At 35.3% G+C, this 20,687-nt stretch overlaps 4 protein-coding genes across 4 annotated transcripts in view; all 4 read left to right on the top strand.

The window, feature by feature from the left end:
* Positions 1-20,687, top strand: part of LOC132179135 (uncharacterized) — a gene marked incomplete in the record, with an annotated part of 67,017 nt that overhangs the window by 14,428 nt on the left and 31,902 nt on the right.
* On the top strand, positions 5,589-6,140 carry LOC132177884 (non-functional pseudokinase ZED1-like). Its single transcript, XM_059590362.1, has one exon. The coding sequence runs from the start codon at positions 5,589-5,591 to the stop codon at positions 6,138-6,140; it is 552 nt and encodes a 183-aa protein (XP_059446345.1).
* On the top strand, positions 9,428-10,282 carry LOC132177885 (serine/threonine-protein kinase ZRK1-like). The gene has a single exon (XM_059590363.1). The coding sequence runs from the start codon at positions 9,428-9,430 to the stop codon at positions 10,280-10,282; it is 855 nt and encodes a 284-aa protein (XP_059446346.1).
* LOC132177886 (serine/threonine-protein kinase ZRK1-like) lies at positions 19,260-20,269 on the top strand. Its single transcript, XM_059590364.1, has 2 exons — positions 19,260-19,265; positions 19,337-20,269. Exons 1-2 carry the CDS (start codon positions 19,260-19,262, stop codon positions 20,267-20,269), a joined length of 939 nt encoding a protein of 312 aa, XP_059446347.1.

Consider the following 20,687-nt stretch of genomic DNA (forward strand, 5'->3'; position numbering starts at 1 on the left):
AAGTGGTATCAGAGCCTTTGGTTCATTGTTTGTGTGGAGTTCTTGTGTGAATTAAATGGAAGAGTCATCTAATAGCATGGTTAAACTCACAGCTTCCAATTATTCAATTTGGAAGACTAGGATGGAAGATATTTTGTATTGCAAGGAATTATTTGACCCCATTGAGTTGAAAGGTGTCAAATCAGTTGCTGTAACCAACGATGATTGGAAGAAATTGAATAGGAAAGCCGTTGGATATATCAGGCAGTGGGTTGATCAAAGTGTCTTTCATCACGTAACTAAAGAAGTTGATGCTTATGGTCTTTGGTAGAAGTTAAAGAGGCTTTATGAACGAAAGACTGCTCAAAACAAAGCCTTTGTGATAAGAAGGCTTGTGAATTTGAAGTACAAAGATGGGCATAGTGTTACGGAGCATCTGAGTAATTTTCAAGGAATGTTGAACGAGTTGTCTACCATGAAACTTGCACTAGATGATGAGGTGTAAGCATTACTTGTGTTGAGTTCTTTGCCAGACAGTTGGGAAACGTTGGTGGTGTCACTCAGTAATTCGGCTCCCAATGGTGTGATAACTATGGGTATGGTAAAAGACAACATGTTCAATGAAGAGGCAAGAAGGAAAGAGTAAGGTATTTCTTCTCATTCAGAGGCACTTGTTATAGAAAGGCGGGGGAGAAGTAAAAGCAGAAAACCTCACAGGTATGACAGTCGTGACAAGTTAAGAGGAAAGTCCTATTCAAAAATGGACATAAAATGTTTTCACTGTGGCAAGCCTTGGCATATAAGAAGAGATTGCAGAAAGTTTAAAAGGGAACAGTTGAAAGGAAAAGACGAAGAAAGTCAAGAAGAAAAAGACACTGCAGCAGTTACATCTGATGGTGATGTGGTATTTGCTTTTAATGAAGCTTATGCTAATCTCGCATGTGATGAATCTACGTGGGTAGTTGATACAGCAGCATCTTTTCATATTACTCAACATAGAGATTTCTTCTCTTCCTACACCAGTAACGATTTTGGTTGGGTTAGGATGGGAAATGAAGCAAAGTGTAAAGTTGTGGGCATGAGAGATATACAGCTAGAAACCAGTATTGGGTGCAAATTGATGCTCAAGGATGTCAGACATGTTCCTGAAATGCGCTTCAACTTGATTTCTATTGGGAAACTTGATGATGAAGGCTACCACAATTACCTTGGAGGTGGACAGTGGAAACTGAGCAAGGGTTCTCTTATCTTAGCCAGGGGAAAGAAGACCAACACTCTCTATAAGACAGCTCCAAGACTAGTCAAGGGAGATGCGATTGTTGTTGAGAATGAAAACTCCACTGAGCTATGGCACAAGAGGCTTGGTCACATGAGTGAGAAGGGACTTCAGATTCTCGCCAAGGAACAACTCCTACCTAATAATAAAGGTACGCCATTAACGCCCTGTACTCATTGTCTTGTTGGAAAACAAAGAAGGGTTTCATTTCAAAAATCCTCTTCATCAGGAAAGTCTAATATTCTTGATTTAGTTAACACTGATGTCTGCACTATAAACACTAAAACTCTAGGTGGTGCACTTTATTATTTAACTTTTATTGATGACCACTCTAGAAAGGTTTGGGTGTTTGCTTTGAAAACCAAAGATCAGGTATTGGGTATGTTCAAAGTCTTTCATATGAAGGTTGAAAGAGAAACTGGAAGGCAGTTAAAATGCGTCCGTGCAGACAATGGTGGTGAATACAGAGGACCGTTTAAAGAGTATTGCAAAAGCTATGGGATCAGGCTTGAGAAAATTGTACCCAAGACTCCGCAGCATAATGGCGTAGCAGAGAGAATGAACAGAACCATTTGTGAGAGAATCAGGTGTATGCTCTCTCATGCAAAATTGCCTAAACATTTTTGGGGTGAGGCAATGAGGACAGCAGTTGACTTGATAAATCTTTCTCCTTCAGTTCCTTTGGATGGTGACATTCCTCAAAGGGTTTGGACAGGGAAAGATGTTTCTTTTGAGCACTTGAGAGTGTTTGGCTGCAGAGCATTTGTCCATATTCCTAGAGATGAGAGGTTAAAGCTTGATAGCAAAGTCAAGCAATGTATCTTCATGGGTTATGGGCATGAGGAGTTTGGTTATAGATTATGGGATCCAGTTAATAAGAAAATTATACGAAACAGAGATGTTGTATTCTTTGAAGATCAAACCATTGAAGACTTGGATCAGAAAAAGGCAGAGTCTCTCAGTGAATACCGTGTTGATTTGGATCCAGTTATTCCTCCTTGTGTGATGCATGATGAACACATGGGAGATGTACAAGAAGAACAGGTTGATATAGTTGGTGAAAATGGTGAGTCTGCAATTGATAATGTAGAGTCAGAAGAGCATCAAGAGGAAGCTTCTTCAGAACCAGCCGCTGAGATTCAGTTGAGGAGATCTACCAGAAACCGACAGCCTTCCAGAACGTATTCAGTCAATGAGTATGTGTTACTTTCTGATGGGGGAGAGCCAGAGAGTTATCAATAGGTTATGCTACATGACCAGAAAAATCAATGGTTAGAAGCCATGCAAGACGAGATGAAATCCTTGCATGAGAATCACACATATGATTTGGTGGAACTGCCTAAGGGTAAGAGAGCACTCAAGAATAAATGGGTGTTCAGATGCAAGATTGAACCAAACAGATCACAGCCAAGGTACAAGGTGCGGCTAGTCGTAAAGGGGTTCGGTCAAAAGAAGGGCATTGATTTTGATGAAATTTTCTCACCCGTGATAAAGATGTCTTCTATCAGAGTTGTTTTGAGTTTGGCTGCCAAAATGAATTTGGAGATCGAACAGCTTGATGTGAAGACTGCTTTCCTTCATGGTGACTTGGAGGAGGAAATTTATATGGAGCAACCAGAGGGGTTCACAGCTAAAGGCAAAGAACACTTAGTGTGTCGATTGAAAAAGAGCTTGTACGGACTCAAGCAGGCACCTAGACAGTGGTATAAGAAGTTTGATTCTTTTATGGTTGATCATGGATATGAGAGAACTACAGCAGATGATTGTGTGTTTGTGAAGAAATTCTCTGATGGAGAATTTATTATTTTCTTGCTATATGTAGACGACATGTTGATTGTTTGTCGTGACACTAGTAAAATTGACAGACTGAAGAAAGAATTGAGTAAGTCCTTTGCTATGAAGGACTTGGGACCCGCAAAGCATATCCTTGGTATGAAGATCTCTCGTGATAGGAAGAAAGGAAAATTGTGGCTATCACAAGAGAGTTATATCGAGAAGGTATTGGACAGATTCAACATGAGTAAGGCAAAACCGGTGAGCTCTACACTTGCAGGTCATTTGAAGTTGAGTTCAAAGCAAAGTCCTACAAGTGAGAAAGAAAAAGATGAAATGAAGAAAGTGCCTTACGCATCAGCCGTGGGTAGCTTGATGTACGCCATGGTGTGTACGAGGCCTGATATCGCTCATGCAGTTGGAGTTGTCAGTCGGTTCCTTTCTAATCCTGGCAAAGAACATTGGGCAGCTGTGAAATGGATTCTCAGGTATCTCAGAGGTACTTCGAGAGTATGTTTGTGCTTCGGCAGTGGTCAATAGGTGCTTGATGGGTTTACAGACGCAGATATGGCTGGGGATATTGATTCTAGAAAATCTACTTCAGGGTACCTGATTACTTATTCAGGGGGAGCAGTATCATGGCAGTCCAGATTGCAGAAGTGTGTTGCTTTGTCTACCACAGAGGCAGAGTACATTGCTATCACTGAAGCGGCCAAAGAATTGTTATGGATGAAAAAGTTCTTACAAGAACTGGATCTACAGCAAGAGAGGTATGTGCTTTACTGTGACAGTCAGAGTGCGATCCATCTCAGTAAGAATTCAACTTTCCATTCAAGATCGAAACATATCGATGTTAAATGTCATTGGATTCGTGATGCACTGGAGGATAAGCTGTTACAGATTGAGAAAATCCATACTGATGATAATGGGTCAGATATGATGACTAAATCGTTGCCTATGCAAAAGCTTGAAATTTGCAGAAGCGCGGCGGGCTTAGTGGAGCCCCCCACATAATCGGGAGGGCGAGATTTGTTGGGTGGTCCCTCTTATGTGGGGACCACAAGGAGTACAACAAAACAAAGAGTTTTGTTTGTAGTAGACTTCTAACACATGGTGAGTGTGTTTAAGTGAAACACGTGAGACAAAAAGAATAAAAGCGAGAAGAAAAAGAAGCAGTGCAGCGCAGGGAGAGAGAAAAAGAAAAAGAAAAAGAGAAAGAAAAAAACAAGGTTTCGCTTTTTTCACATCCGTCAGAGATTGGAAGGTCGTTTGTGGTTCGATCTTGATGCAATTTTAGAGTGTTGCTCCTGACGACGAGTGCTACGTATTGACTGGTGTTGATCGTTGGAATTCTTCTCCAATCGCTTGGTTGCTAATACCTATTTGGTGAGATCTTTCTTTATTCTCGTTGGAATCCACTTTAGGGTGATGAATTTATGTTTAATCCAAGAATGCATGTATTCTTGATGTGGTGATAACCTCTAGATATTTCTATAGAGAAGACAATTGTAAACTCATTATTGTTGATAGTGGAAGATTTAACTGGATTAGGTCCCGTAGTTTTTACCTTCGCATTGGAGAGTTTTCTACGTAAAAATCTTGGTGTCTTGCTTGTGGGTTTGCTTGATTATTATTTTGCTATTGTGTTATTATTTAATTTGCACAAAGAGGGGTAGATTAATTCCGCTGAGCATCTGAAATTGGTGTTCACCCCTAACACGTACCGAGCTATATCTTTGGTAAAAATACTATTTACCGTACTTGTGTGTTGTTGTTTTCTTAACAGATTGGATCCCAAGATCCTGAAGAGGAATTATTAGCGCCTAATTTCCTAACATGTTGAGCCGTGCCACTGTGTTGTTCCTTGGAGTTTCAAACATCTTGGTCTGACGTTGCTGAGTCATCTGGAATAGGATTAATACTTGTATGTATACATAATACATTGCAATTTTTTATAATTCTCCAAGTTAGACAATGGACCAATAGCATTTAAATAGAGAGCATCCTTGTCCCCCCTTCTCCCCATAAAACTGTTTTTGGAGTTAAGAAAAAGTGATATTTTTGATTTATGAAAGTGTCATACCTTTGGGACAGAGGGTTAACGGTATCTCCCCCAAATCAAACACAAGCTCTCACTTGGATAAGATAAGCTCCAATTCTGCAGTAACAGAGTCCTCATCCACTTCTGACTCTTGAAGCTAGGTGATAGACAATTGTATTGTGTATTCAAACTATAGATATCCTTAGCGGGTAGTTCACTTAGGTTTCTTTTGTATTTCAAATGTATAGATAGATGGATACATATTTCCTTGTATTTCAAACTTAGTTAGATTACATCTACTCTGTACGTGTATAAATACATTGTTAGACATTAATAAAATTATAGAATCTCAAAGTATTTCATGGTATCAAAGCTTGTGTTTGATTTGTTGAAGATATCGTTAACACAAAGCAGTCTCATTTGATTTATCAGTTTTTAAGTTGCCTTTCTGTTTTCCCAATATTCAAGGTCTAAGAGGAGAAGCAAGAGTTTAGGGTGGGCTTGCATGCACAGCTGGGAATGGAGGAAAGGGCGAGATCATCTCTGACTAATGGAGCAATCTTATTAGAGGATCTAATTGCTTCTACTAATGGGAAATGTAATCCCATTCGCCATTTCTATGCGGACGAGCTCATAATAGCAACAAACAACTTCGATCAACATCGCATTATACAAGATTTTCCATACCATCACGGATGTGTTGATGAGCTTGATGATTATCCTGCAGTGATCCGTCATGTTATGTATAAGGGTTCTTTCCATGATCGCCCAATTATAGTAAAGAAGTTCACGGGTATTTTACGGGAGGATGAAATTAGGTCACATGCTATTCGTGACATTGTCATTACAACCCAGATGAGCAACCACAAGAATGTTTTGAAACTCACAGGCTGCTGTTTGGAGTTCCCTATACCGGCTCTTGTGCATGAATACGCAGCAAATGGAGCTCTTAATGATCAAGGAGGTTTCGGAGCTGATGAAGAATTCCTACCTTGGAAGATTAGGCTGCGGATTTCTAAGGAGCTTGCACATGCACTTACATATCTCCACACCGCTCTTCTCAGGATATAAGACCCACCTTCATTTTCTTGGACCATAACTTTGTTCCTAAATTCTGCAACTTCTCAAACTCCATAACAATCCCTCCTGAGCAATCTCATGTAGGTGATGGCCTGAAAGGAACGTTTGATGGGTACTATGACCCTGAATATTTAAAGTCTGGCTCCCTTACAGAGAAAAGTGATGTCTACAGTTTCGGCGTTCTTCTACTTGTTTTTTTAACTGGGAAAGGGGCTAGACTTTTAGATTGGGCACGGGGCTCAATAATTGGATATGCGAGACAAAATGCTGGAACTGATGGGCTAAGGGAAATTGTGGATCGGAAAATTTTGAGAGAGCGTGGGGGAGATAGGCAAGCAAGGCAAATCGAAGCTTTCTTAATTAGCTCTAGCATTGGCATGCACACGTGAGAAAGGAGAAGCAAGGCCTGACATGATTGATGTGGCAAAAGAACTCATGAGGATTGAGAAGTTAATTTGATCTTTCATTGCATAAAGGTATAATATTCGAAGAATAATTAGTTTCCTCTGTTCTATTAATGGTGCGACGTTTGATATTCATATATAGAACTTCGTTTTAAGGCATTACAAGACAGTTTACACCATAATGAATGTCTAGCTATGTTATAATTTTCATCATTATATTAGAGTCGATCCTTTGTCTTATGGTTGTTGATCAATCTGTGATTGAGAGTAAACTTGATTTTTGAAAGATCAAACAGCAGTGTTGTTTGGAGCAATATCTTCTATACATCCCCTCAAGCTCAACAGCTAAGGAGGGCCGTTGAGTTTGTCCAAAGAGTGATAAACTGGGAAGAAACCAAAGGCTTATACCGGGAAAATCAATTTCTATATATTTTGTCCTTCAAGATAAATGGAATTGGTTGTTAGTAAACTACATTTTTATTTCACAATCTTGATGTAGCAATCTCAACGAACATTTAGATCAATCATTGTTTGAAAAGAAAATTAAGGGTTGGTTGCAACTGACATATCGATATTATAGGATATATAATTATGGGATAAAAAAAGCGACTTTTAATATTACTGAGGCTATACATAGTCTCACTCCCAATTGATGAGAAATAGGAGTCTTAGATAATTTAATCTGACAAACATAACCCCGGTGATCAATTTAATACATTTAAAGTAACATTTGGCTCGTTACGTTTCCTTTTAAAAATACAAGTGGAGGGTAAGCCCACTGTGGGTGCCCCCTCCTTTGAACATTTATAATCATTGTCATATTTATTTGAAAAATGTTACACTCTCACTCTAACACTCATAATTGCGCACTTTGTAAGTGAGTGAAAATTACCGTTGGATTTGGTAGACTTAAAAGTGTAAGAATGAGATTACATTCATCATATCTCTATTTATAATGCCTTAAGTTAGGAAATGAAGTAATATGCTGTCAGCAAATGAAGCAATTGACTAGCTTGCACTAGGAAACTACTACACCTCTTTCTAGTATTTATATATATATATATATATAGATCACATGCATGAAGAAAAAAAATGGCGTACTGCGGTGTGGGCTCTACACGGTTTTGAATCTTGAATGATAAGAAGACGCCGCCAACAAAACAAAAAGAACGGTGGTTCGTCAACACACCCTTTTCTTTTCTGGTTGTTGAAATTGCAAAGGGTATCTCATTCATTATTAAAGTGACACAGAGCTTTCAATCCAGCAGGGGCGAGCAAGAGATAGCACTGGCGAGCAAGAGATAGCACAACTCTTGTAAAAGTTGACAAGGTTAGACATTTCTATCTCTCTCCTATAGTTTTGCTTGATTGCTTATGTAGAAGCGGCTTATTCATTTTTTGGGGCTTGGGGGAGGCCAAGCCAATGAAACTCTTGGCTCAAACTCTATTATTAGGGATCGGATCCCCTTCCCTTCCCAACCATCATTTAATACATTCTTGATCATGCGGATTGACAAGTCAATATGACCTTTTCCTTGATGTAGAATATGGCGGATTATCTACGGATCGGGTCATTTAGTGTCTTTATTTTTAGTGTCTTTTATTTTTCAAGTTAGAAACTGAAATAATATATATGCAGTCAAGCGTCAACAAATGAAATTAATCATTAATTGGAAACTGCGACTGAAACTTACCTCTTTGACGTATTTATTGGAAAGCATTGAAAAGACAAACGCTTATTTCCATGTGGGCTCTACACGGCTAGGAAGGATAAGATGAGAATGGATGACCATATTGGATCCGACTTACATACTGTTATTAAAATAACAGCATGTATGTTGTAGTTTAATCAATGGTCAAGATTGAATCTCTTAAAATTTCTCTTCATTTTCTTTCTTTTATTAAAAACTTCTAAAATTAAGTCAACTTTGAGGTTTTGACTATTGATTAAACTACAACATACATGCTGTTATTTTAATAACAGTATGTAAGCCAAATCCGTTGTTTGAGATGGTGCAAAACATAATTTTTTTTGAAATTCTGATGCTCTTTGGACATTCATAGAGTGGAAAGAAAATTTGGGAGGATATTATCAAGAAAGATCTTGGTCTCTCTGGTCCAGAAAAACAGGCAAACAAGAGGCAAAAATAATATCACGAATCTTGTAGATGTTATTATTATTATTATTATTATTATTATTATTATACAATTGTTTTATTTCTGATGTGGAGGCTTTTACATTTATCTCGCCTTTGAGGGTTGAGGGAGGCTGGATTTAGGTTCCTTCACTTATATATTTAAACTATAAATATAAATTTATTTAGTTTTTTCACTGTTATGTTAAATTTTAATATCGGAGCTTGTCTATTTGATAGGAAACTAGCTACACAACAATAATAACCTTCTATGAGGGTTTAGAAAGAAAGTTAAAAAAGAAAAGTTATATGCCAAGTTTAAAATATTAAAGAAAATCAAACTAAAGCATATTGTTGATTTTAGTTGCATATTGTTACAAGGTCTAATCGCATATTGTTGAAGTGTCATGCGTTTGGGACACAGCACTCCCATTTAATAATTTGCTTCTCTCATTCATCAGTTTTGAAGTTGCTTTTTTCTATTTTTTTTATATTCAGGTTCTAAGTGGACAAGCATGAGTTTAGGTGGGCTTTTTAGTTTGAGAATGAATGAAAAGAAAGAAAGAGAGGAAGAAAGAGAGAAATCATTTTTGAGAAATGGAGGCATTTTATTAGAGGATCAAGTAATGGAAAATGTAATCCCATTCGCAATTTCTCTGCTGAGGAGCTCATCACTGCAACAAACAACTTCCATTCAAGTCACAGTATGTACATTTGTGAATTAATTCCACAAAATAATATGTTTATAGTTGATGAGCTTGATGAGCTTGATAAGCAGGTCGATAGTTTGACTTGTTGTATATATAAGGGTTATCTAGATGATCGCCCAATCATTGTTAAGAAGTTCAAGAGCTTGACCAGGGGGGAGGATGAAGTTCGATCCCATGCTATACGTGACATTGTGATTGCAACCCAAATGAGCAATCATAAGAATGTTTTAAAGCTCTTAGGTTGCTGTTTAGAGTTTCCTGTACCTGCTCTTGTGCATGAATACGCAGCACATGGACCTCTCAATGATCATGAATTCCTACCTTGGAAGATTAGGTTGCGGATTGCTAAGGAGCTTGCACATGCACTTAGATATCTCCACACTGCCCTTTCCAGGCCAGTCATCCATAGGGATATAGGATCCCACTCCATTTTCTTGGATCAAGACTTTGTTCCTAAATTCTCCAACTTCTCAATCTCCATAACAATCCCTCCTCACCAATCGCATGCAAGTGATGGCCGGAAATACACAAGTGTGTACTCTGACCCTGAATATATGGAGTCTGGTTCTGTTACTGAGAAAAGTGATGTTTATAGCTTCGGCGTGCTTTTACTAAATTTCATAACAGGGAAAAAAGATGAAAGTGATGTTTGGAGTCGAAAATATCAGACATTAGTTAGATATGTGAAAGATCATGTTGTAAATAAGCGGGGGACTAAAATTGTGGATCCCAATATTTTGAGGGAGGGAGGGGGAGACGGGCAAGCGCAACAAGTGGAAGCTTTTTTGACTCTAGCGTTGGCATGCACCCGAAACAAAGGAAACGAAAGGCCTGATATGATTGATGTGGCAAAAGAGCTCAGGCGGATTGAGAAGTCCATATGACCTTTCCTTGGTGCTGAATATGACGGATTATCTACAGAGCCATTTATCTATAGCCATTTAGTGTCTTTATTTTTATTGCCTTTTATTTTTCAATTAAAGATCGTGCAAGCCAAGATTCATGAAAATTCCATCTGCAAAGAGAGAGCACCTTGTGTCAAACTCCAATTCCATCAGCAAGAAGTTTCCTTCTCCAAGTCTATTTGCAAGAAGTTATTTATCCAAGTCCGTTTGTAAGAAGAATTTGTATTCTCGAACGAGAAATGCTACACAAACTTTCAAGCAATGAAAATTATCATTTTCACGAAGCGAATACTTGAGAGTATGTACATAGCACTTCTCTTTCGGAATATCTCTTATCAAGATAATGCCCTTAGTAATTCTAGACTTGTATTGATTTATTCTATCTTTGTGCTATCTTATAGGTAATAGTTCTCTTTTATCCTAAGTCCACTAGAATAACTAGATAGCCTATACAATGTTATGTATTCGATGAACAATTATTCAATGAAGAGTTATATTTTCTAAATTATTCAATGAGATATTCTTTTTTAAGCATTTTGAGCATCTATGAAAGGGTAATATAAAAATGATAAACTTGTCTTCTAAAAAAAAAATTGAAATTCCTCTTACAAAATTTATTAAATTGATGAATGTCTTTAAAGTATGTGATTTTTACTGTTAATCCTATTAAAAATAAATGTGAGAATCACATGTTCTAAAAATAGATATCACGTTAATAGATTAAATTGAATAAAGCTTTTTCAACCCAATCGTTAGTTATTTATATTGGATAATCCGGTGCTCAAACTTTGTAATTCTTCATCTTTTGAAGCTTAGGTTGCAAGCACGTTCGATGTGGTTCGAACGGCAAGCCTCAGTACTATTTTAGAGAGCCTCGTTCGTTGGAGTGTTCGCTATGCGTCCAAACTGCTGATGTTTTAAGAAAAGGTTGTGTGCTCCATTTGCAACTCGTTCGCAGGTCTGTCCAAACGGATGCGGTCCACAGTAAAACCCAAGAGCTTTGTTTGCTGCATGTTTGGTAGGCCGTCTGAATGGGAGATGCACATAGTGAATCTAGAGAGCTGCTTTCGCAAGGCCGTTCGATGGTGGTTCGAATGAGGCATGTCAAGAAGGATTTTAATCTAACCGCGTTAGAGCGAGAATCAAGACTGTCTGAACGGACGTGTGCTTTAGCTGTATTAGGGTTTCCAATTTCAGCTTTGAGTTCTTAAAAACCCTAGGTCCGTTCAAACATGAGTACGCAACGTCCGAACACAACCACCTTGGAATTTTCAAATTGAGGTTTTCCAATTCAGCAAGGAAACCTAATTCTTAGTTGCTTATATATATGGATCTTCAAAGCACTATTTTTTCAAGCAATTAAGGGCGGCAAATTCTATATTGTGCTAAGATGGGGGATTTTAAGGATTTAGAGCTTTAGAGCTATTTTCTCTTAGAGTGTTGCTGTGATTTTTTTTCATCAAGAATCAAAGAACTTTGTCAAAGGTTCTAGCATGGGAAGTCAATAGAAGAAGTTTCATGAGGTTCTGGGAGAACTACTGAGGTAGAAGGCAACAAGGGTCACTTGTCTAGATGAGTTTGTATTAACTTTAAAGGTTTTGTAAGTGTGAACAACTTATAATTTCTCATTCTTCTATACTGCATAATTTCTCCACAATTGTCTGTTTCTTGGAGCTGTAATAGATCATATTAGAGCAATTAAAAAAAACAAAACAAAAAAACAAAAAAAGGGAACCCGCTAATAGACGTGCAATCATCTAAGTAGCTAGCCCAATCAACATCAAAGAAAACCAATAATTGGGAAGAGAGGCTGGGGCATATATATATAAGCAACTCCTTAGTGAGGGGTGCTCCTTGTTCGAACAAACTTTGAAAGAGGGGACAACTCCACATTGGCACACTAAACAATGATCGGAATCCAATGCGGCAATCCCAACCAATCATAAAATCACTTATAAATCTTAGTCTTACGTAATAATTAAGGAATCATTATGGAACTTAACACCTCTATAATTTATTCACTCAATTAGAATTAGTCATATTCTCAATATGGACTAACTTTATGGGGTGTCACAGAACTTGACCGCTTAACAATTTAAGTTGTCAAAAAGAAATTTCTTGGATAATTTTATTATCATTTTGCATGCCTTTAAATAGACTTACAATAAGATAAAAATAACAATCAAACTAACAATAAGCTTAATTCGAAAATGATAATGATAATGATACAACTAATCATAATCCTAAGTGCTACTATTCTTAAAATAAGTAACCCTTATCAAATAAAGGGATAAATCACTTCAAAAAAAATAAATAGATAAAGAAAGGGATAAATACTTTTTTGCTTTATGTGGTTTGAAGTTTTGACAAATTGCTCACTCAATTATAAAACGTAATTAATCACTCTTAGGGGTGGGCAGATTAATCGATTACCGATTACCGGCCATGTACCTGTTTCGACCGAACTGATATTAACCGTAACCGATATACCGATATCCTTATTGGTTAAATTTTTTATACCGGTATGCTAATCGGTCAGGTTAGAAATTCCATATCGGTTAACCGTTTAACCGATATAAACTGTTAAGTAGGGATGTCAAAACGATGTAGTTTTGGAATTATATATATACCTATGTAACCTTATCTTAATTTGGGTTTGGGTAGGTTTTATTTATTTATTTATTTTTTTGTGATGGCATTGGATGAGATTTCTTTGCCTTTGGTGAAATCATTTTTCATTAACTAGTTTTGTTAGTTTAATTAGCATTCATTATGTTAATTAGTCCATTTGCTTTGGAAAAATGTATTTTATAATATAAAAAATAGTTGTGGTGGATCAATATAAAAAAACTTCAATTTTTAGCCCAAAAAATAAATATTTGGGTCCCAACAAAAATTATTTGGACCCTAAAACAACTCATTTTTAATAAGTTATTTTAGCCCAACAAAAAGTATTTGGGCTCTCAAAAGTAAAAAAAACTCAATTTTGACCCAATAAAATAAATCAATATAAAGTTCATGGTTAAACCGGTTTAACCGAATCGTTTAACCGTGTACTGTTATAACCGATAATTTCGGTTAAAATTCTTATTGGTCCAGTATTGGTTAATAGACTGTTTAACTGAAAATTATTGGTTAATAACCGATAAGAGCCAAAACCGGACTGTTTTGACCGATACCCAGGCCTAATCACTCTTCATGGTTAGAAAAGAAAAAAAAACACAAAGAAACTAACAAATTTTTTAAAATTGACATGTCGCGCCAATTAAATAGCGACATGTGTCCAATTTGCTTGGTCACTACAAAAATATTAAAATAACACAGTGGGCTTGACATGAAGGTAAATTAAACATGTGACTCCAGGTAAGCTTTCTCTCTTTGTCACTCATTTCCACGTCAGCAAGGTGAAATACCTTCCCCTCATATGCCTCCCAAATAAGGGTGTCAAGTGAGCGAAGCCCTCGCTAGCGAGCTCGGACTCGACTCGTATAAGCTCAGCTCGTGCTTGACTCAATTATTAAGTGAGGAGTTTCGTGAACACAAATACTGGCTCGAATATTAAACGAAACAAGCTTTGCTCGACTCAGCTAGGCTTGTGAGCAGCTCATATAAGGCTCGAATTGGAAGTTGTTTACATAGTTGCTCATATTAATATTAAAAATTGATGATTTTTTTTTTTTTTTAATAGCATCATTTTATTATAAAAGGATGCATATCTTCTCTCTTCGAAACCAAATGCCTTGCTGTATTGACTCAGGCTCCATACTTGACTAGTTAGGATAAGCAAATGCTTATATGCAAGTTAGCTTCTTAAGCCGTTTAAGAGTACTTGAAGTTTAAATTTATAATAAAAAAAAATTAAATTAAATTAAATAGAAGAGTCAGCTCGACTCGATTTATTATGAGCTCGAGCTCGGGCTCGATTTTTAGGCTTGAGTTCGAGTTCGAGTAAAATTTAAACGAACTGAGCCTAAACAAGAAAAGTTCGCTCAGGCTTGTTTACACCCCTACTCCCAAATCCCCTAATCTCCCCTCTAACTTCACTTAACGATATTCCCCTCCGCCCAATGAAATTCCAAATAGTCATCCAAATCGGTTAACAATTTTTGTTCAATTTACCAAATTTTCAGATGCTTAAGACCCCAACACATTGGACATTGGATAATCAACAATATATATATATATATATATATATATATATATATATATAATATATATATATATATATATGTCACTATATATCAAGTTGTATTACATCCTTAATCTTGTCCAGCGTATCACATCCTTAATCTTGTGAGATTTTGTAAATGAGGATATAAAACCAAAACAAAACAGAATCAACACATGTTTTGCAATTCTTCAGTTCACCAGGGTGGCGAGACGAGTGTTTATATGCGTTAAAGGTCAGAAAATATGTCAAAGAAATGAAACATAGAAAACAAGTGTAAAAACAAGTGAAAATGTGTTTTTAGGGTTATTTTTGTCTTTTTGTTGGCTTTTTTGCATTCCTAGCAACTTCACTAAATTTTACTCACCAAAATAACAAAAAGTACACTTTTAATTATTTTAACAACTCACATTTTTGGAGCACACACAACAGTCTCACTACTTTAACAATCAACTTTTATTATTTTATTTAAATATTATTTTTCAAATATTTGTTTATTCTTTCTTTAACTTTTATATTTTTGAATGTTTGCTAATGGTCTATTTTAAGAATATTTGTCTTATTCTAACTGTAATATTTTTAAAATTTTATAATATTTCCTTCATTTTCTTAGTTTTAATTTATATTGGAAGAAGATAATGTTTTTTATGATTGATTTTGGATTATTAGTAATGTCGGCTTATTTCCACTCCTATAACAATTCTGGAAAGTTTTCCTTTTTTGTTTTTTTTTTTAAAAAAAAAAATGAAAATTTTCATCTTTACTATCATTCAACATTAATAATATTTAATGCAATTATATGACATAATATATACTTTGATTTCATTGAAGAGGGAGAGAGAAGAAAAGAGAAGGGAGAGAGGCTACATAAAAAAGGGAAAGAAAAAGAAAAAAATGAGAGAGAAATGAAAAGCAAAAAGGAAGAGAGAGAAAATATATTTTTTTAATGAATATGTGAGTAAATAGTAAATTTTAAGTTTTGTGAGTACTGTTTACCTCACAACTTTTTTTTTTTTTTTTTGGTTAAAGTGATAAGGCTGAAAAGTGTACATTTAAGCTATTTTGGTTAAATTGTCTCACTAAAATAACCAAAAAATAGATTTGGTGAGGCTGCAAGAAGTGTTCTTAGGGGGTATTGACATTTGTTGGTTGTTTAGAGGGTGGCATTGACACATTTGGTAGTTTTGGGGGTTAATTAAGAAAATTGGGCAAATTATAAGAAATGAAACAAAGAAAACAAGTGTAAAAGCAACTCGATTTTGTTCGTTGAGTGAATGAAACTTGAAATTCTTTTTGAGCATCTATGAAAGGGTGATGTCAAAACGCCCTGCGTTATTGGTGCATGCACTTGCGTGAACCAAATTCAAGATTAAATAATTAGCTCTAACAAAAATCCCTCGCAAAGAACACAGCCACTTATACCTTTTTCGTATAAGACTTTATGGTGAAACTACATGGCGTTTAAGGTATTAAAAAGGGTTAAAAGGGGATAAAGATTTCCTTTAAACTCAGTTGAAAAAAACATAAGGGAAAAATATACTTATCCCTTTCAATGTATCATCCCATTTTCAATGACTCTCCCAAATTATCAATTGTGCTATCAACAAAATGTCAATGTCCCTTTTAAGGACAAAAATACCCTTTATAAAATTAAAAAACTCTTCAAATTATTATTATTATTTTTTTATAAAAATTAAAAAATAACAATTTATAAGGGTATGTTTTAAAAAATTATTTGTTATTTGTTATTTTTTATTTTTTTATAAAAAAATATAGAATTTAAAAAAAAAAATGGAAAAAAAAAAAGAGAGAAAGAAAATCCAATTTATAAGGATTTGTTTTTTTAAAAAAATATATAGACAAAACTAGAAATAAAAAAAAAAAAAAAGAAGGTAGTTTAGACTTTAGAGGGGATATTGACACAATTAGTAGTTTTGGGGGGATGGGGAGACGTTGACAATGGAATGGTAGTTTGAGAGGGTATATATGTGTACTTTACTTTCCTAAAAAAACAATAAGGCGTTTTAAAGTGTTAAAAAGGTTTTTCACCAAGATAGATTTTCTCCAAACTGGATTAAAAGAAGTTTTTCTAATCTAATTTATAAAAATGCTATGTGTTCATTTTACATCTGAGAAATACATGCTTTTTAAATAGCAAAGACAAAATTGAAAGAAACAAATCTTCCAATTTTGAAGGAAAATTTTGCCCGTTAAAATGCATGATTTCACTGATTCTTCAAAATTTACAAATGCTACCAAGCTAATACGGCTGCTATCTTCCATCTATGTCGTCTGTGTTTCAGTCTCATAGAATATGTTCGTTGCAAATGCAAACCCTAACACCGATACAACCTCGTTTCGCAAATCTCTTGAACCGCTCATTTCTCAAGATTACCAACCATAATGATAGGAAAAGAAAAAGGAAAAAGAAAAAAGCTTATTTCCCTGTGGGCTCTACACGGTTTAGAAGAAGATTATTAGGCGTATAGAGTGGATAAAGGCAACAATGATAGTGGCAGACTGAGGGACAGGTCAATGCAGTCTGGATAGTTGTTGGAAAACTTATAATTTTTGTCGTGGTCTCTTCTTCATAGAGTGGAAAGAAAGCTCTCAGATCGATCTTAATTTCTCTGGTCCAGAAAGACAGTCAAACAAGAAGCGAAAACAAATTCACGAATCCTGTAAGTTGATTTCTTTTTTTAAAAAAATTGGTTATCTCCTTTAGTATTGTTCTATTTCTGATAATGTGGAAGCTTTTACATTTATCTCGCCTAGGGGTGGACAGATTAACCGGTTACCGATTACTGGCCTTGTACCGGTTTCGACCGAACCGATATACCGATATCTTTATCGGTTAAATTTTTTATACTGGTATGCTTATCGGTTCGGTTCGGTCCGGTTAGAAATTTCATATCGGTTAACCGTTTAACCGATATAAACCGTTAAGTAGGGATGCTAAAACGACATAGTTTTGGGGTTATATATATACCTATATAACCTTATCTTAATTTGGGATTAGGTAGGTTTGATTTTTTTTTTAGTGATGGCGTTGGATGGGATTTCTTTGCCTTTGGTGAAAGCATTTTTCATTAACTAGTTTTGTTAGTCTAATTAGCATTCATTATGTTAATTAGTCCATTTGCTTTGGAAAAAATGTATTTTATAATATAAAAAAAATTGTGGTGGATCAATATAAAAAAGCTTCAATTTTTAGTCTAAAAAACAAATATTTGGGCACTAAAACAACTCATTTTTAATAAGTTATTTTAGCCCAACAAAAAGTATTTGAGCTCTCAAAAGTAAAAAAAAAAACTCATTTTTGGCCCAATCAAATAAATGAATATAAAGCTCACGGTTAATTAAATCGGTTAACCGGTTTAACCGAACCGTTTAACCGTGTACCGTTATAACCGATAATTTCGGTTAAAATTCTTATTGATTCGGTATCGGTTAATAAACCGTTTAACCGAAGATTATCGGTTAATAACCGATAAAAGCCAAAACCGGACCGTTTTGACCGATACCCGGGCCTAATCTCGTCCTTGAGGGTTGGGGGAGGCTGGATTTAGGTTCCTTCACCTAAGTTGAACAAAAATTGATTAAAAAAATTATAAAGTATCAATAACATAATAACGAAATAAATAAACAATTCAACAAAATTTAATTATTATTTAGATGATACAAATGTAACTTAAAAGTTATTTTATCATGCTTAGTCCTAATTTATTTAGTTTTCTTTGATGAGTTTTCGTACTTTGAAATTGCTGCATGATTTTTTCATTGCTGCTAGTCTAAACTCTGCCACTGAAAAAATAAATAAAAATTCTAACGCTGAAGATTAAAACGCATGCTCATGCTTTAGTGAAACATTATGTTTAGAAGGTTCTTTAACGAAACTGTCCATTTAACTTTCAATCGTACTCTTCATCAACTTGCTATATATTGTCGGCAATGTTGATGCCCTTGATGATTTATTGAGGGTGGGCAACCACAGTGGCAAAAACAATTCTACCCAGAAATAAGGGAAATTTTCAGGGGTCAAGAGGGGGCATATATAAGTTCAAAATAAAATAAAAGGCCTAAAAAAAAATCACTACGTATACCTACCTTTGAAAACCCCGAACCCGTGCAATAATATGCCTCAACAACACAAATTAGGTAAGTCACAGCTTCGCTGCGAAGGAAGCATGGCCATTCAAGGAGACTTAAATCTTAATAAGAATAACAATCATAGTCCCCCAGACCATCTCCAGTACTTGAAGCAACTCCTTAGTTAGGGTTGAGGCCGTTTGAAATTATATAAGGGTTTAGCTAAAAAAAGTAAACAAAGAAAAGTTATGTAGCATGTTTAAAATCTTACTTATAATAGTTGGTTTTTGTACCCAACTAAATAAATCCAACTTATAATCATTTATCGTACAAATATTATCTATCGAGAATATATAATATGTTAAGAAATCTTTAACATGAAAATTTCATTAAATTTACCTTTCAAAAAGCTAGAAGAATGAATTTTAAATTATTTTTTTTGAATATTTAAGATAAAATTTTATTATATTAATATTTTAAAATTAAAAAGGCTCCATCTTAATTTTTTGCAAAAGACCTCAATTTTTATTGAGCCGTCTCTAGCTTAACCTCATCTCTCTTTTATCTCATTTTCCTTTATATCTTCAGGGTCTAAGAGGACAAGCATGAGTTTAGGTGGGCTTTTTTGTTTGAGAATGAATAAAAAGGAAGAAAAAGAGGAAAAAAGATTGGAAGAAGCAGAGAAATCATTTTTGAAAAATGGAGGTATTTTATTAGAGGATCTGATTGCTTCAAGTAATGGAAAATGTAATCCCATTCGCAATTTCTCTGCTCAGGAGATCATCACAGCAACAAACAACTTCGATTCAACTCACATTATGCAAAATTGTGCATTTCATAATAAGGAGACCATATTTGATATGGATGATTATATTGTTGATCTGAATTATGATATGTATAAGGGTTATCTAGATGATCGCCCAATCATTGTTAAGAAGTTCATGTACTCGTCCTTGGAGGAGGATAAAGCTCGGTCCTATGCTATACGTGACATCGTCATTGCAACCCAGATGAGCAACCATAACAACGTTTTAAAGCTCTTAGGCTGTTGTTTAGAATTTCCTATACCGGCTCTTGTGCATGAATACGCAGCAAATGGAGTTCTCAATGATAAAGGAGGTTTTGGAGCTGATGAAGAATTCCTACCTTGGAAGATCAGGTTGCGTATTGCTAAGCAGCTTGCAAATGCACTTACGTATCTCCACACTGCTCTTCTCAGGCCAGTCATCCATAGGGATATAAGACCCTCCTCCATTTTCTTGGACCATAACTTTGTTCCTAAACTCTCCAACTTCTCAGTCTCCATAACAATCCCTCCTCACCAATCGTATGCAAGTGATGATACGGATATTATGTCTTTGTACTGTGTTCCTGAATATTTAGAGTCTTGTTCTGTTACCGAGAAAAGTGATGTCTATAGCTTCGGCATGCTTTTACTTATTTTCTTAACAGGGAAAAGTGCTAAAGCTATTTCTTGGAAAATAAGGCCATTAATTTATAGCTATGTGAGAGAACATGTTCTAAACGAGCAGATGATCACTAAAATTATGGATCCCAATATTTTTAGCGAGGAAGGAGGAGATGGACAAGCACAACAAGTGAAAGCTTTTTTAGCACTAGCTTTGACATGCCTTCGATGGAAAGGTGAAGAAAGGCCTGATATGATTGATGTGGCAAAAGAGCTCATGCGGATTGACAAGTCCATATGACCTTTTCTTGATGCAGAATATGACGGATTACAAAGCCATTTAGTGTGTTTATTTTTATTTTCTTTTATTTTTCAATTAAAAATCTTGTTCTTTGGGAATGTCTCTTATCAAGACAACGCCCTTAGTAATTTCTAGACCTTTTTTTATTTTATTTTATTTTATTTTTAAGTAATTCTAGACTTGTATTGATTTATCCAATCTTTATGTTATCCTATGGCCTATGCCCTATAGTTAAGTTCTCATTTATCCTAAGTCCACTAGAATAAGTAGGAAATAAAATCCTCTCCAGTCTATTTTGGACTCGAGAATATCCAGTCTATGGCTAGGATTTCTTCTTAGAAATCTTAAAGCCACAAATAGGATACATGTCCACTAACTAAAAATAATAATAAAATATTATTTTAGATTTAAATAAAAA

Source organism: Corylus avellana, chromosome ca4 (assembly GCF_901000735.1).
Source record: "Corylus avellana chromosome ca4, CavTom2PMs-1.0".
Lineage (NCBI taxonomy): Eukaryota > Viridiplantae > Streptophyta > Magnoliopsida > Fagales > Betulaceae > Corylus > Corylus avellana.

Coding starts and splice junctions, on each gene's coding strand:
- LOC132177885 (XM_059590363.1), top strand. CDS start 9,428: ATGTTTATAGTTGATGAGCTTGATGAGCTTGATAAGCAGGTCGATAGT.
- LOC132177884 (XM_059590362.1), top strand. CDS start 5,589: ATGGAGGAAAGGGCGAGATCATCTCTGACTAATGGAGCAATCTTATTA.